Here is an 18569-nt window from a genome sequence, read left to right on the forward strand (position 1 = left end):
AGTTGAGTTTAGGGCTGCCGGAAACTGGATGGATTTTAGGAAGCTCGCCGGAATCTGGATATTTTCCGATTTCCAGCCAATTTTTTTTTGAAATTTCCGTGCGTAAATACAATCGTATTCGGTAGTATTTAGAATCCTATTTTCGACCAAATACTGTTGAATTAAATAATTGGGATGGCCTTTTGAATTTTTTCATAAAATTTAATTGTTTGGGCGGGACATTCGAATTTTATCCGAAAAATTAAATTTGACCGGAAGCGGTTGTATTTAGCCGGTTGTATTTAAGCGTTTGTATTTAGCCGGTTGTATTTAGTCGGTCGTATTTAGTACTAAATACAATCGGTTTACTAAATATGACTCGAGCGAATACAACCGGTCCAAAAATCGGTCGTATTTAGCTAAATACCACAGAAACGATCGAATTTAGCTGAATACAACCAATTTTAAACCGGTTGTATTTAGCCGTGTTTCTTGTAGTGGTACCTGTGTGTGTGTGCGCGCGCTATATTACTCTTAAACACATGGTGTAATTATAAACTTGACGTTATCATCTTTCAAAATGCTGCTTTCAGTAATAAATCCTATGAGAAAATTGCCAGCAATTGTTCATGGAAGTTACAAGCTCTTTCAGAGGTACTCCAATTAAGTTTCCGTTGCTAATTGACTTCTACCTTTTTTCATATGTTTCTCATTAACTCAACTTTTCACATTTAATGTTTTCGATTATTTAGTAGATAAGAGATTTCTAATTTTCCTTGTATCAAAATTCATCTACCTAATATGAAAAAAGCTGTTACTTTTGGTCCTCCAACTAGTAGACAATATTATTTTTCAGCCTGCGCATGTTAAGGTTTTTATTTGACCAGGTTCTAGTTAGTTGTATCTTGCGGTCATTAAACTTGCATAACAAAATCCCGAATTTTTATGATGTGCAGCCATGCAATTCTTATCTATCTCGCTTGTTCATTTCCTGGAGTTGCAGATCACTGGTGAGTAGTGAAATTGCATCTATCTAATTGTCTGCAGTTTCAGTAAGGTTGATGCACATCAGTGTCGAATGTAGTTTCTTTTTATTAATTGGGGGAAAACATATGATCAGGTATGCTATTAAGATCAATGGAGATGACCTGTATAATATGTTGATAAAAGCCTAGGCCCTAGAAATATTTACATACATTAATATCAAGACTTAATCTATACATTTCGTGGGTCATAAGTATAACTTCTGTGAAGTTTTATGCTTCCTAAGTCTTTTTTAATTTACTTTATTTTTTCTTAAAGTAGTATTTAAATTAGTTTCCAAAACAGACCTAGTTTGAAGAGGCTCAGCATGAATTAGCTAATTTTGCTTTTGAGAGTACTGACATAAATGGTAAAATGTCTACCTCAACTCTTTCCTATCTGACCTAATTCCGACTTTTTACAACTCACTACAAGGTATCCATCTAATATACAGAAAAGAGCAAAGATCCACTCCGTGTTAGATTGGCATCATTCGAATTTACGACAGGGTGAAGGTGAATGATAACAGTCTAATCTACATTTTTAATAATCTTACTTTTGTTCTTAACCAACATTTGTTCAAGTACAAACCCATTCACACTTATCCAGTCTAATCTTCGTCACTTGTTGATCATCAATGACATTCGGAATTATAATGGCTATTATTTAATGGTTCAAACTTTCTTTTTGAGTTGGTTATGTTCAGAATAGGACACTTAAACCTCTATTTGGTGGTAAATTCGATCCAGAAGCTGCTGCTGTTAATGAAAAGCTTCTGTCTAAATCTCTTGCAAAAATTGAAAGGATCCAGAAGCTGTTGCTGTTAGGTGCATTATTAAAAATTCAATATACTAAAAAACTGAAGAGCAGTGTCTAACATATTGTTGTTGAATTTAGCTTGGACCTGAAAGTGATCGTAACCGAATACTAAGTCCATATAAGAAAGTTCTGCAATGGATTGAGGATACCAGGAATGCAACTAATCCATATTTCGACGAATTACATATTTATCTTGGAACTCAAAGCCGTGTTGACAGTAGACAGCTCAGTAGTAGTAAACGAAGTGACTAAGCAGAGTCATGCAGTGCTATCCAAGTTGTAGGGATGAAACACCTGTAATGTGGTCTGTGAATCTCTTTGTTTAGAGCTCAGTTTTACCAATTGTTGCAAGGGTAGTAAGCAAGAACAGATGCTCATGTTCCGAATAAAACTTGGGGTTTAATGTTTACAAATTCATTAGGCCATGTTGCTTAGCCGATGCTGTTGTCAAGCTTTTTTGGGATTATAATCCCGAAGAATTATATAGGAAAAATAATCTCATTTTTATTAATTGTCATCACTACAAGAAAACAAGGCTAAATACAACCGCACAAATACAACCGGGGTCAAATTCAACCACTTTCGGTTGAATTTAAGGGGCGCGGCTAAATTTAACCACATGCGGTCGTATTTATTTACGATCGTATTTACGCAGTCGAATTTAGCAACAAATATGACGTATGCGGTTGAATTTAGCAGTACTCCTAAATTCAACCGCATTCGGTCGAATTTAGCCTTACCAAAAAAATGGGGGAATGTTACATTCGACCGTGTACGGTTGAATTTAGCGGTACTCCTAAATTCAACCGCATCCAGTCGAATTTAGTCTTTCCAAAAAAAATGAGGGAAATTTTCCCGCCAACCAATTTTTTTGACACTCCTAAATTCAATCGTTTTCGATCGAATTTGATATTTTGAAATGGTGGGAAATTTTCTGCACTTTTAAATCATTCGTTGCAAAAGTGGGGAAAATTTCCGTTTTTTTTAAATTGTAATTTTAGTAGAAATCAATTGTATTTATCTATTATGAATGCATTCGATAATATTAATTATTTTCATAAATTTATTTTTTTAAAATAAATTAATTAAGTAACTTATTAACTTTGTACAAGTTATTTGTGAATCGAGCTGTTCACGAAACAAATATTAAAATTTATATATATTTTAGTGATATGATATAAATTTTAGAAAAAAATTAACGTATTTGGTTTGTTATTTTAACAGTCAATCAGTAGTTTGACCACTACTTCTTGCTAGTGTTAAGTCCCAAACTAATTTTTTGATTTTTTTTAAAAATATTTATGAATGGTCCAACGGTAAGGATATCAAGATCTATATATTTTAGTGATTAGATAAATTTTTAGAAAAAAATAATATATTTGGTTTACTATTTTAATAGTCAACTAGTAGTTTGACCAGTACTTCTTAGTAGTTTTTAGTCACATACTGATATTCAGTTTTTTTTAAAAAAAAATTATGAATGATCCAACCGTAAGTATGTCAAGATATATATATTTTAGTGATATGATAAAAATTTTAGAAAAAATAAATGTATTTGGTTTGCTATTTTAATAGTCAACTAGTAGTTTGACCAGTTATTCTTACTAGTGCTTAGTCCCGTACCGATGTTTCGATTTTTTTAAAAATGTTTATGAATGATCCAACCATAAAGATTTCAAGATCTATATATTTTAGTGATATGACAAAAAATTTTAGAAAAAAATAAATATATTTGGTTTGCTATTTTAACAGTCAACTAGTAGTTTGACCAGTTATTCTTACCAATGTTCAGTCCCGTACCGATGTTTCGATTTTTATAAAAAATGTTTATGAATGATCCAACCATAAGGATGTCAAGATCTATATATTTTAGTGATATGATAAAAAAGTTAGAAAAAATAAAGGTATTTGGTTTGCTATTTTAACAGTCAACTAGTAGTTTGACTAGTTATTCTTACTAGTATTTAGTCCCGTACCGATGTTTCGATTTTTTAAAAAATGTTTATGAATGATCCAACCGTAAGGATGTCAAGATCTATATATTTTAGTGATATGATAAAAAATTTAGAAAAAAATAAATGTATTTGGTTTGCTATTTTAACAGTAAACTCGTAGTTTGACCAGTTATTCTTACTGGTGTTTAGTCCCGTACCGATGCTTCGATTTTTAAAAAAATGTTTATGAATGATCCATCCACAAGGATGTCAAGATCTATGTATTTTAGTGATATGACAAAATTTTTAGAAATAATTAAATATATTTGGTTTGCTATTTTAACAGTCAACTAGTAGTTTGACCAATTATTCTTACTAGTGTTTAGTCCCGTACCGATATTTTGATTTTTTAAAAGATGTTTATGAATGATCCAACCGTAAGGATGTCAAGATATATATATTTTAGTGATATGATAATAATTTTAGAAAAAAATAAATGTATTTGGTTTGCTATTTTAATAGTCAACTAGTAGTTTGACCAGTTATTCTTACTAGTGTTTAGTCCCGTACCGATGTTTCGATTTTTTAAAAAATGTTTATGAATGATCCAACCGTAAGGATGTCAAGATCTATATATTTTAGTGATATGATAAAAAATTTAGAAAAAAATAAATGTATTTGGTTTGCTATTTTAACAGTCAACTAGTAGTTTGACAAGTTATTCTTATTAGTGTTTAGTCCCGTTGATAGGGATAAATAAATTATGATAGTATAATTAAATACTGCAAGGTGTGGGCTGTCAGGCCCAATAAAAAGATATATGATACTCAGACCAGAAAGGTTAAGCCTGATGGACCAGATCAGGCCTGATGAAATAAAGAAGGCCCAAAAGCCCTGATTATTAATTAATTTCGTAATTAATTAATAAGGGGAAAATCAGCTATTGAGAAGAGTCCCGATAAGGATATAAATCCTTATAGATTAGCCTCAAGGGGACCTAAAAGGATAAGGAATCAGTTTCCTACTATCTAGGACTCCAAAGTCCATTCTAATTATGAGACTTGCCCACCAAGTCTCCTATACCAAGTCCAATTCAAGGACTCCCAACATCTATATAAGGGGCCTCACCCCACAAATCAGAACTACGTTTTTTGGCTTGATTCTCTAATTCACAGAGATACGTAGGCATCTCGTAAAGGCAGAATTAAGCTACGATACACGAGAGCAGCCATTAAAGGCCTTGAGCTCCCGAATCTTAGTAATAAATACAGCAAATAATAACCTTAGTTTTTTATCCATAACATTTGGCGCCGTCTGTGGGAAACACAACAACAACCATGGCGAGAACACGGAGAACAATTGGAGCTCTAGAGGAAGGAACACCATCAGAGACAACCCAGGTGATTTCATCAACCGTGGAGGTTCCTCCCCATTCAACTTATGCATCTACCCAGGGGGAAGCCCAGACAGGGGCAACTCAACCTCAGCTACAAGGGACAACTCCCCCGACTATTCAAGGTACGAATCCTCAAGTTCAAGAAGTACATATACCTGTGAATTCTCGACCCGTCGGGTTCCTTCCCCTTGGAGATCCTGATGATCCAACTCCACCCTTCACATAAGAGATAATGAATGCCCATATCTCAAGGAAATTCAAGATGCCCACTATCAAAGCCTATGATGGCACGGGAGACCCCGCTAATCATGTTAGGACATTCTCTAATGCACTGCTGCTGCAACCCGTGAATGATGCTATAAAGTGTCGGGCCTTCCCTCAAACCCTGTCGGGTATGGCTCAAAGATGGTACAGTCGCCTGCCCCCAAATTCTATTGGATCGTTCAGAGAATTAAGTCAGGCTTTTATTAAGCAATTCATCAGTGGAAGAGTCCATGAGAAAAGTTCAGCATCTCTTATGAGTCTTGTGCAGGGAGCTAAGGAATCCTTGAGAGATTACCTGAATCGTTTTACAAAGGAGGCTTTAAAAGTCCCAAACCTTGATGATAAGGTAGCCATGATAGCACTGCAACAAGGAACTAGGGATGAGTTTTTCAAGATGTCCTTGGCCAAACGTCCCCCTGAAAGCATGTTGCAACTCCAAGAGACGGCAGGGAAGTATATCAAGGTTGAAGAAAGCATGAGGAAGACCGTAGTAAGTAATGAGACCACTGGAGGCAAGAAGCGAAAAATTGATCTGGAGTATATCGCTAAGGACAAATATCCTAGAACCGAACAAAACCCTGATTCAACCCCCAAGAAGGGAGGACCTGGGCAAAAGTTCACTGAATACGCTAAGCTGAGTGCTCCTAGAAGTCAGATTTTGATGGAGCTTGAGAAAGATAGAGATATTCGTTGGCCTAAGCCCTTGAAGGCTGATCCCGCCAAGCTAGATAAGAGCAAGTATTGCAGGTTTCACAAGGATGTTGGCCATGACACCGATGAGTGTAGGCAATTGAAAGATGAAATTGAGTTTTTGATTCGAAAAGGAAGGTTGAACAAGTATACTGGAGATGGAGGGGACAGAAACAATAATGAAAGGAAGAACTTTGAAGATCGTAGGAGGGACCAAGACGATCAGGGGCGGAATCCCCAACCTAGAGGGCCGGTTATAAATGCAATTTTTGGAGGGCCACGACGCCCTCGAGGACCTGTGATAAACACGATCTTTGGAGGTCCAACTGCTGCAGGATTGTCCAAAAATTCCAGAAAGGCATACACCAGGGAGGTTATGCATATTGTTGCCGAAGCCCCGAAGAGGGCCAGGACAGAAGTAACATTGGCTTTTGATGATTCCGACCTAGAGGGTGTGAAGTTTCCCCATGACGACCCGCTGGTCATAACACCGATAATAGGAAATAGCCCGGTTAAGAGGGTCCTTGTGGATAATGGTGCTTCTGTGGATATCTTGCTCCACGACACCTTTCTAAGGATGGGGTATAACGACTTCCAGTTGACACCAACCGACATGCCGATATATGGATTTGCTGGAGTAGAATGTCCTGTGGAAGGGATAATCAAATTGCCGACCACCATAGGTACGGAGCCAAGGCAAACAACGCAGATGCTGGATTTCGTGGTGGTAAAGGCTAGTTCAACTTATAATGCTATCATGGGGAGAACAGGGATAAATGCCTTCAAGGCAGTCCCCTCTTCCTACCATTCAGTCATGAAGTTTCCCACCCGAAACGGGATTGGAGAAGAGAGAGGAGATCAAAAAATGGCTAGAAGCTGTTATGTGGCCTCTTTGAGGGCAGATGGAGTCGGGGGGCAGGTTCTTCCTATTGAAGATATGGATGTTCGAGAAAATGATGAGAATAGAGGAAGGCCAGCAGAAGAATTGGTTTCGGTTCCTTTAGACCCCGAGAATCCTGAGAGGATGACTTTTATTGGAGCCACATTAGAGGAGCCCCTTAGAGGGAAGTTAGTGAAATTTTTGCAAGAAAATAGTGATGTGTTTGCATGGTCAGCAGTTCATATGCCAGGCATAGACCCGGAGTTAATTACTCACAAGCTAAATGTGGATCCAAGCCGGAAGACAGTGAAACAAAATAAAAGAAATTTTGCCCCGGAAAGACAAGAGGCTATAAAACAGGAAGTAGAAAAGCTCTTAGAGGCTGGTTTCATTGAGGAGATTCAATTTCCGGAGTGGTTAGAAAACCCTGTAATGGTGAAGAAGGCTAATGGAAAGTGGAGGATGTGTATAGACTTCACTGATCTAAATGATGCATGCCCCAAAGACTGTTTTCCGCTGCCTAGAATTGATACTTTGATTAATGCTACTGCTGGACATGAGATGCTGAGTTTCATGGATGGATTTAGCGGATACAATCAGATCAAAATGCATAAGGATGACATTCCAAAGGTATCATTTATCACTGACTTTGGTGTTTATTGCTATCTTGTTATGGCGTTTGGTCTCAAGAATGCAGGAGCCACCTATCAAAGGTTGGTGAATAAAATTTTTAAGGATCTTATTGGAAAGACTATGGAAGTCTATGTTGATGACATGCTAGTCAAGAGTCTAGTAAAGACTGATCATATAACCCATTTGGGGGAAGCTTTTGAGGTCCTAAGGTACCACAAGATGATGTTGAATCCTATGAAGTGTGCTTTCGGAGTAGGATCTGGAAAATTCTTGGGATTGATGGTCTCAAAGAGGGGAATTGAGGCTAACCCCGATAAAATAAAGGCAATCCTGGATATGGAACCACCAAAAACTGTCAAGGATGTTCAGAAGCTCACAGGAAGGGTTGCGGCGCTAGGACGATTCATCTCCAAGTCAGGAGACAGGTGCTTGACATTCTTCAAATCACTAAAGAACATCAAAGACTTTGTATGGAGTGAGGAAAACCAGAAGGCATTTGAAGAATTAAAGAAGTATATGGCCCAGGCCCCGTTGTTGGCTAAGCCAGTTCTGAGTGAAGTTTTATTTTTGTACTTGGCTGTTTCAGAGAGCGCCTTGAGCGCGGTGTTGGTTAAGGAGGAATTGAAAGTCCAGAAACCCGTATACTATGTCAGCAAAATTTTGCATGGTGCTGAGTTGAATTATTCAGCTATTGAGAAATTCGCTTTAGCCTTGGTAATGGCTTCGAGAAAACTGCGTCCTTATTTTCAGGCTCACCAGATTGAGGTGCTAACAAATCAGCCCCTGAGAAATATCATTCACAGTCTCAAGGCAAGTGGGAGGTTGATTAAGTGGGCAATAGAGCTGGGAGAGTTCGATCTCAAGTATAAGCCACGTACGGCAATAAAAGCCCAGGCACTAGCTGACTTCGTGGTGGAATGTACCATACCCAACCAAGAAGCCGGGGGGCAGGAATATGCCATACCTCAAGACAAGGGAATCGATGATGGGGGCAAAGAGAAGGATGATAAAGAATATTGGGTTCTCTATTTTGATGGGGCATCAAAAACGAACTCCAGTGGAGCAGGATTGGTTTTGCAAAGCCCTGATGGGTTCTTAATTGAGTATGCTATGAAGCTAGACTTTCCAACCACAAACAATGAGGCAGAGTATGAAGCCCTGATAGCTGGCATTGGTCTAGCTGGGACACTTAGAGTCAAAAACTTAAAGGTCCGTGGAGACTCGAAGCTGATCATATCCCAGGTAATGGGAGAATTTGAGGCAAGGGATGATACGATGGCTAAGTATGTCCGCCTAGTAAGGGCTGTGATGACCCAATTTAATGAATTCCATGTTGAACACATTCCAAGGGAAGAAAATGTTAAGGCAGATGCGCTATCAAAGTTCGCTTCGTCTGAGATTGAAGAAAGTTTAGGAAGTGTGTACTTCCGTGTTTTGAAGACACGAAGCATAGATGTTAAGCTAGTGGCTCCCATAGGCTTGGGGACGTCATGGATTGATCTCATCAAGGCTCACATTCAGACCGGTTGGTTGCCAAGCAATGCAACTGAAGCACGGAAGTTAACTGTTCGGGCACTAAGGTACTCTTTGATAGATGGGATTCTTTATAAAAGTTCTTTTGTGGTTCCCTACTTGAGGTGTCTCAGGCCCGATGAGGCACGCTTGGCTCTTGAAGAAGTGCATGAAGGTATTTGTGGACAACACTTGGGGGGCAGGGCCTTGGCTCATAAGATAACTCGTTTAGGTTTTTATTTTCCAGAAATGATGGCTGATGCCAAAGAATATGTGAAGAAGTGTGATCGCTGTCAGAAGCATGCACCAGTTGTTAGACAACCCCCCGAGATGCTGACCTCTATCAACTCGCCTATTCCCTTTGCTATGTGGGGGATGGATATTCTAGGGCCTTTTCCTATGGCCACGACACAAAGGAAGTTTCTGATTGTAGCCATTGATTATTTCACCAAGTGGATCGAAGCCAAACCCTTGGCCAAGATCACAACTAAGCAGGTTGCACAATTCCTGTGGGAAAACATTATGTGCCGATATGGAATTCCCCGTATCCTCGTCACTGACAATGGAACACAATTCAACAATGAGGAATTCAAGAAGTATTGTGAAGAAAATGAAATTGAGTTACGATTCACCTCTGTGGCTCACCCGCAAGCCAATGGGCAAGCAGAGGTAGCATATCGGATAATCCTGGATGGACTAAAGAAGAGGATCGAGAAGTCAAGAAATAATTGGGTGGATGAAATACTTCCAATATTATGGGCCTACAGGACTACCTGTAGAGTCACGACAGGAGCAACTCCCTTCATGTTGGCATATGGGGCAGAAGCAGTAGTTCCAATAGAGATATCACATTCCTCTCCAAGGATTCAGGCTTTCGATGAGGAAGAAAATGAGGAAGGGCAGAGGTTAGCCCTGGATTTAATCGATGAAGTGTGAGATAAAGCACATGCAAAGATAGTAGAATATCAGAAAAAGGCTTCATTCTACTACAACCTAAGGGTTAAAGAGAGGTTTTTTAAACAAGGTGATCTAGTCTTGAGAAAAATAGAGGCTTCTGGTGTCGGACAGAAAGGAAAGCTTGCCCCAAATTGGGAAGGGCCGTACAGAGTCAAGAGCGTTCAGGGTAGAGGAACCTACAAGCTGGAAACTATGGATGGTTTTGAAGTCCCGAGGACCTGGCACACACAAAACTTGAAGGTTTACTACGTATAAGATAGGCGAAGTATAATTCTCACTTGTTATTGTGACAAGTAGGTTTAAAAGCACCTTGAAGCTTTGCTTGCGTAGGATTTTATATTCCAGTAGAATTTACATTGTCTAGTTATTGTTGATTAGGGTCGAACCCATGCTGTGTAAGGTTTTGGAAAACCAGACTTCATATTAAAGAGTTTGAAATTAATTCAATCTAAGGATGTTTAAAGTTCAAAATTGTAAAGTTAAAATAGAAAGAGGCAAGAAAAGCAACATATGAAATATAACCCCGGAGGGTAACAAGTTCTGATATGAATGAAGTTCAATAAGAAGATATACAAAAAAAAACCTAGGCCTTGGAAGGCTGAGATTCCTCGGAATCACTATCCGAAGTCTCCTCGGATGTCTCAATCGTTCCTTCGTACGTCTCGGTCGTCCCCTCCGAAGTCCCTGTAGAGGTTCCCTCTGCGGGAGATGCTGGCTGTTGAGGCGCTGCTCTTAGAAGCTCTTCCACCCTGGCCTTCTTAGCGACAGGCTCAAGCTCCTCTTCAGAAGAATCTTCCTCCTCTCCATCCTTGATCATATCAGCAATCTTCTCAGTAACACCTCCAAGCTCTGGAACTCGCACAGGGCAAGGAAAGGAGGATTGCTCGAGGATCTCTAGAAAATCATCCTGGATGGCCTCCACAGCAGCGTCCCAGCCCTCTTTGTAGCTAACTGGGTGAAGAAGGGCATCATGCTCCACCATCAGGTCTTTGAATTCCTGGGTGTCCATCCAGCCATCAAAAGCTTTGTCCTTCTGCGCCTTCAGAATGACATTTTCTGCCCGGGCCGTTTCCAGGTCAGAAGTGGAAGAGGCCAGTTGAGCTTCAAGGGCCTCTATTTTTTGGTTGGCCTCCTCCAACTTCTTGTTGGCATCTTCCAGGCCAACCTTCTAAGCCTTAGCTTGGTGAATTGCCCCTTGGAAATGGGCGTTAGCCTGCAAGAGAAACAGCAGAAGTTTATAAAAGAAACATGGAAAGATAAGTATGAAGGGCATAGGTAAAGGACGTACCGTCGCCAGAGCCTGGGCTCCAAATAGCTCATTCCCCTCTAAGTCCTGTTGAAGGACAAAATCTTGATAGTCCACTGGGGAGATGGAATGCTTAGACCATTCCTTGGACAGCGCCGTGCTGCCCACGATTGAGTCCTTGCCCCGGATCCCCCAAGCAGGTTGAAAATAGGCCCCTGGCCTCTGCTTGGTGCGCAAAACTTGGCTGGGGCCTTCCTCGCTTGGCTCCATTTCCTGAAGGAGGAACTCAGGGAAGCGATCACCAAGTCGAGGGTCTTTAAAGACCTTCCCAGCCCTCTTCATCCTGGTTGTCTCCAGGTCCTTAGGCTTAGTAGTCTCCTCAATCTTCTCAGCCACTGCAACAAACGAAGTCAGTTGAAGATCAATGGAATAAAAAATAAAGGAAATAAAGGAGGTAAGAAAGGGAACTTACTTTTCTTATGAACGGGCGAGAGGCCGCGTTCTACCAAGACGGTCTCCCGGATAAGATCCCAAGAATGGGAAGTACCGTTGTCTTGTGTAAGGAGGTTGAAAGCTCTAGCCTCCTCCTCAGACAAAGTTATATCATTTAGGCTCCCGTCCACGGCCAGCCCAAAGGATGATCGAAACAGGGAGCCCCAATCTCCACCTTCCCAAACAATGAACAAGAAATCTTTCTTCCACCCCAAGTTGTTGTCAGGGATGGACTTCCCATTCACGATATGGGGGATAGTGGGGTGCTGATTTATAGAAACCCAACCCGAACTTTTATCAGGACTATTCTTGAACTGAAAAATCTTTCTGAAGACAGCAACAGATGTGGGGACATTGTGCTTGGCGCATTGCGACAGATAGCACAGAATCAGCATCCAAGAATTAGGGGGAAGTTGGCAAGGGCTGATGCCCACATCAGCCAGTAGCAAAGGAATGAATGGATGAACAGGGAGTCTGATACCTGCCCTTAGAGTATCCCTATAGACGCATAGCGCGTCCTTCTTCCACTGACAGACCCTGTCGGCCGGACCTGCAAGAACCAGCTTAAAAGGTTCCTTGATTCTGAAGCAGCTGCTCAACTTTTCCAGCTCCTTGGGGTCTCGTAAGGCACTGATATGATCGTGCGCGTCCAGATGCGCATCAGTCGGGTACTCGTCCCCTCGAGTGTTGATCATATCGATTAAAGAAGTGTACCTCGATCGGATAGGGAACTCGTTGGACTTTCTAGCCATGTTTATCTTGGCCAAGCGGGTCATTTTCTTGTCCGCCATCTGCAAGAAGGACACATACAGGATATCTTAAGAAGGGCACCCAATAAAATAGACACGAAAAGAAAAGGGAGGGATTTTACCTGTAAAAGCGCTCCTAAAAAAGGCTTTGAGCTCCGACTTGCTGTTATTGCTCTGAGAATCTTAGCTGAAGGAGAAAGAAGAAAAATTAGAAATGAGAAGATAAGAAGTAGTAGCCTCTCCTCAATTCTTTATATAAGAGGAAAAGGAAGTTGAAGGGACGAAAGCCCATTAAGGACAAAGGCCCATGGAAAAAGCCCAGAAAAAGGAACATTCCAGAATATTCCAAGGATTCTAGAGGATTCTAAACGGATCAATATTAAGCCCAATAAAGGAGGCCCAGTAAGTTTTGGAGAAGCCCAATAAAGGAGGCCTAGTAAGTTTTGGAGAAGCCCAATAAAGGAGGCCCAGTAAGTTTTGGAGAAGCCCAATAAATGAGGCCCAGTAAGTTTTTGTAAAGCCCAATAAAAGAGGCCCAATAAAGAAGGCCAGGCCCAAATCCAATTAGGATTTGGAAAATACAATGCCTTAAATTAAAGCCAAATAAAAAAAAGGGGGGCTAGTGAAAGACCAAGATTCAGGTCGAATTCCAGGTCGTGGATCCTGCCCGAAAACTTTCGAGCAGGCACCCGAAAATAACGGATAAAAGAGACCAGGATTCAGGTCGAATTCCAGGTCGTGAATCCTGCCCGAAATTTTTCGACTAGATACACGAAAATAACGGAAAAAATAGGACTGAATTGAGGTCGAAACCTCGACCAGGAATGAGGTCGAATTAGCCAAGCATCTTTCAGGAATGAGGATTAAAAACCCAGGTCGAAGTTCGACTAGGATCCTGATCGAATTTCAGGTCGTGGATCCTAGTCGAAATCCTTCGACCAGGAAGCAAGAAAACTAAAGAATTTTCGAACAGGATTCAGGTCAAAATATCGACTAGAATCCTGGTCGAAATCTTTGTCGATAGGCTCATGACCAGAAGCTAAAAAAGGTGGGGAAATTTTCGACCTAGATCCAGGTCGAAATTTCGACTAGGATCCTGGAACCTAGATCCAGGTCGAAATTTCGACTAGGATCCTGGTCGAATTACAGGTCGTGGATCCTAGTCGAGTTCCTTCGACCAGGATGGCAAGGCTGACACCTATTTCGACGAGGATCCAGGTCGAAATTTCGACTAGGATCCTGGTCGAAAAAGGGCTGGAAATCTGAAAAATCCAGAAATTAAGGATAAATCCCGGAAAATTAAGGATAAATCCCAGAAAATTAGGGAAAATCCAGAAAATTAGGGAAAAATCCAGAAATTAAAGAAAAAATCCCAGAAAATTAGGGAAAAATCCAGAAATTAAGGAAAAATCCCAGAAAATTAGGGAAAAATCCCGAAAATTAGGGAAAAATCCCGGAAATAAGGGAAAAATTCCTGGAAATTAAGATAATTCCTGAATAAAAAGGAAAATTCATTGTAAATGTGTAGGTCGCTCCACACTTTACACAAAAACGAAACCCTGTAAGGGAATAAACAGACTTAACTTCTGCGAAACCTAATCAATGTTTCCCAAAAGTTGGGGGGCAAATGATAGGGATAAATAAATTATGATAGTATAATTAAATACTGCAAGGTGTGGGCTGCCAGGCCCAATAAAAAGATATATGATACTCAGATCAGAAAGGTTAAGCCTGATGGACCAGATCAGACCTGATGAAATAAAGAAGGCCCAAAAGCCCTGATTATTAATTAATTTCGTAATTAATTAATAAGGGGAAAATCAGCTATTGAGAAGAGTCCCGATAAGGATATAAATCCTTATAGATTAGCCTCAAGGAGACCTAAAAGGATAAGGAATCAGTTTCCTACTATCTAGGACTCCAAAGTCCATTCTAATTATGAGACTTGCCCACCAAGTCTCCTATACCAAGTCCAATTCAAGGACTCCCAACATCTATATAAGGGGCCTCACCCCACAAATCAGAACTACGTTTTTTGGCTTGATTCTCTAATTCACAGAGATACGTAGGCATCTTGTAAAGGCAGAATTAAGCTACGATACACGAGAGCAGCCATTAAAGGTCTTGAGCTCCCGAATCTTAGTAATAAATACAGCAAATAATAACCTTAGTTTTTTATCCATAACACCCGTACTGATGTTTCGATTTTTTAAAAAATGTTTATGAATGATCTAACCATAAGGATGTGAAGATCTATATATTTTAGTGAGATGATAAAAAAATTAGAAAAAAATAAATGTATTTGTTTTGCTATTTTAACAGTCAACTAGTAGTTTGACCAGTTATTCTTACTAGTGTTTAGTCTCGTACCGATGTTTCGATTTTTTAAAAAATGTTTATGAATGATCCAACCGTAAGGATATCAGGATCTATATATTTTATTGATATGATAAAAAATTTAGAAAAAAATAAATGTATTTGGTTTGCTATTTTAACAGTCAACTAGTAGTTTGACTAGTACTTCTTATGAGTGTTAGTTCAATATCGATGTTCGATTTTTTTTAAAATGTTTATGAATGATCCAACTTTACTGATGTAAATATTTATATATTTTAGTGATATAATAAAAATTTTAGAAAAAAATAAATGTATTTGGTTTGATATTTTAACAATCAACTAGTAGTTTGACTTGTACTTCGTATTAATGTTAGTCCAATATCGATGTTTCGATTTTTTTAAAAATGTTATCAATTATCCAACCTTACAAATGTTAATATCTATCTATTTTAGTGAAATGATAAAAATTTTAGAAAAAAAATAAATGTATTTGGTTTGTTATTTTAATAATCAACTAGTAGTTTGGCGAATACTTCTTAATAATGTTTAGTCCAATAAAGATGTTTTGATTTTTTAAAAGATGTTTATGAATGATCCAACCTTATAGATATTAAAATCTATATATTTTAGTGATATGATAAAATTTTTAGAAAAAAATAAATGTATTTTAATAATCAGATCTCGATTATTTTAACAAATAAAGTATAATTAAATATTATTCTAAATTTCACCGCACACTCTTATTAATGGAATTTATCATAAAATTGATCAAAATAACAATTTCAATTTTTTTATTAAAATTATGAGTTGTTAATATTAATTATAAAATTATAATATTTTAAAAAAAAGGTTAACAAATTACAATATATTTTTATAGAAATTATCCGGATTTTAATTTTTATAATAGAAAATACGTAATATATGAATTTATAAATTGACGCTCCTAAATTCGACTGATTGCGGTCGTATTTAGCATGTCCACGTCAGCGATCCGCGTGATTTAGATTCAACGTGCCAAATTCAATCACTAAACTATAATCCAACGGCTGATTTTACTTTTTATAAAAAACTAAAAAACAATATCTTTTTAACTTAACATTTTTAACTTAACTTAACTAGTAGTTTGACTTGTACTTCTTATTAGTGTTAGTCCAATATCGATGTTTCGATTTTTTAAAAAATGTTATGAATTATCCCACCTTACAAATGTCAGTATCTATCTATTTTAGTGAAATGATAAAAAATTTAGAAAAAAAATAAATGTATTTGGTTTGTTACTTTAATAATCAACTAGTAGTTTGACGAGTACTTCTTAATAGTGTTTAGTCCAATAACGATGTTTTGATTTTTTAAAAGATGTTTATGAATGATCCAACCTTATAGATATTAAAATCTATATATTTTAGTGATATGAGAAAATTTTTAGAAAAAAATAAATGTTTTTTAATCATTAGATCTCGATTATTTTAACAAATAAAGTATAATTAAATATTATTCTAAATTTCACCGCACACTCTTGTTAATGGAATTTATCATAAAATTGATCAAAAACACAATTTCAAATTTTTTATTTTTAGATTAGCAAATTACAATATATTTTTATAGAATTTATCCGGATTTTAATTTTTATAACAGAAAATACGTAATATATGAATTTATAAATTGACGCTCCTAAATTCGACTGATTGCGGTCGTATTTAGCATGTCCATGTCAGCGGTCCGCGTGATTTAGATCCAACGTTCCAAATTCAATCACTAAACTATAATCCAACAGCTGATTTTACTTTTTATAAAAAAACCAAAAAACAATATCTTTTTTAATTTAACCCTCCCACCCCTGTCCTCTGCCCACCACCCCCTCCCCTGTTTCCTCCCGGTCGCCCTCCCATGTTTTCCGATTTCTAATTATTTTAATAGTAATTCTAATCACTACTGCTCTGTAATATGTATATATGATTATAATGTGATGATTAAAAGGTCTATGTGATCTGGTTTTGGTTGATTTAATTAAGATAAAAGTTGGTTTAATAGGTGTTTTTAATTGCAGGTTATGCACCTACCCTGGGGATGGGATGGCCTGGTTTGACAAAATAACAAGTGGGGATGGCCTGATTTTATGAAACTCACGATTTTATGAAACTCACCGGAATCTGAGAATTTTCCGGCGAGATTTTTTAAAAAAATCTGGTTTATAGTTTAGGCGGACTTTTTAAATTTTTTCAAAAATTCAAATTTTTGGGCGGGATTTTCAAATTTTAAGTGAAAAACAAATTCGACCGCTTTCGTTCGAATTTAAGCGGTCGAATTTAACCGCTCGTATACTAAATACGACCGATTTACTAAATATGACTCGAGCGAATGCGACCGGTCCAAAAACCGGCCGTATTTAGTTAAATTCGACCGTTTACGACCGAAAACGGTCGAATTTAACTAAATACAACCGATTTTTAACCGGTCGTATTTACCCGTTTTTTCTTGTAGTGAATCCCTTGAATTAAATTACTCTATCTTTCTTTGTTTAGAAATTTTAAGTCCAAGAACTACTAGATAATCAGTGGAGAATGGACATATATTAAAACGTTGATGTTACAAATTTAAATTTATTAAAGATCAAGAATGAATCTATACTCTTTATTAATAAGCGAAACCATGTATAATTTGATGCTAAAAGTACCAAAGTACCAAATTTTGGGACTTACCTGACATAAGTTGACTTCTAATCTTTATAAACTTTGTTTTTAACACAAATCGACTTCCATTCTTTGTAGATTTTATTTTCTTTGCAAACTATTAAGTAAATTACTAACACGAATTGACTTATATTCTCCGTAAATTTTATTTATTTATAAATTATATTAAAAATTTATTAAGTTACGTTAAATTAAGTGAATAACATATATTTACTTTTATTTTGAAAAACTACTAACTGTAAAGTAAACTATTAGTGTCAATCCTAGTGTTAGTTTATTTTTGAATTGGATAATATTATTTTAAAAATAATTAAGTAATAGCAAATGACTTTAGTAACATTTGTAAAATTTTAAACTGAAAATTATTAATTTAACGATCATATTTGTTACTGTCCATCACAACGTGTATTTACTTAAAATTAAAAAACATATTTTAATAATAACAAATTTATGTGCTGTATTTAGATTATATAAGTAATATTAAATTAAGTTTAATAACATCTATTTACTTTTAATTTGTAAATTAATTTTTATCGATAATTAGGTAATATTAAATAAAGTATATTGAAAGAGCTAATTATAAGATAATTATCAAATAATATTAATTAATATTAAATTATCTAAAGAACAAATATTTGGTTCGTAAGATAGATATACAATTCGTTTCACAAAAATAAAACTAATATGTTAGATTTCTATATCAAGTAAAACAATGCAAAATTAGAATTATAGTGGAAAATTTCATAACTGATTCGATTCTTTTTAACCACATAACTATTTTTGCAAGTACCAATTTAATATTTGATATTAATATATTAATTTTAATTCGTGTTTCACACAGATTATGAAATTTTTAGTCTCTGACCCGTGTTTCGCACGAGTTTTCAACTATCAACTATCTATACTAATAAGCGAAACCATGTTTAGGTCCAAATCTTGGTACTCACTAAAAAAATATACAACTATTT

General features: G+C 37.1%; 1 protein-coding gene and 1 long non-coding RNA gene across 2 annotated transcripts in view; both read left to right on the plus strand.

Moving 5' to 3' along the window:
• LOC141671306 (uncharacterized) overlaps positions 1-18569 on the plus strand; it is a 127854-nt gene that overhangs the window by 67111 nt on the left and 42174 nt on the right. The window lies entirely within an intron of this gene.
• LOC141671516 (glutathione S-transferase T1-like) lies at positions 560-2169 on the plus strand. Its single transcript, XM_074477788.1, has 5 exons — positions 560-633; positions 936-989; positions 1438-1517; positions 1695-1831; positions 1900-2169. Exons 1-5 carry the CDS (start codon positions 560-562, stop codon positions 2071-2073), a joined length of 519 nt encoding a protein of 172 aa, XP_074333889.1. The 3' UTR covers positions 2074-2169.

Source organism: Apium graveolens, chromosome 7, assembly GCF_009905375.1.
Source record: "Apium graveolens cultivar Ventura chromosome 7, ASM990537v1, whole genome shotgun sequence".
NCBI classification, from domain to species: Eukaryota; Viridiplantae; Streptophyta; class Magnoliopsida; order Apiales; family Apiaceae; genus Apium; species Apium graveolens.

What these genes read in the sequence shown, in the direction of transcription:
- LOC141671516 (XM_074477788.1), top strand. Translation starts at nt 560, where the DNA reads ATGCTGCTTTCAGTAATAAATCCTATGAGAAAATTGCCAGCAATTGTT. An exon ending in CCTGGAGTTGCAGATCACTG is followed by an intron (nt 990 to 1,437) that starts GTGAGTAGTGAA and finishes ACTCACTACAAG; the next exon opens with GTATCCATCTAATATACAGA. An exon ending in GAATTTACGACAGGGTGAAG is followed by an intron (nt 1,518 to 1,694) that starts GTGAATGATAAC and finishes TTTCTTTTTGAG; the next exon opens with TTGGTTATGTTCAGAATAGG.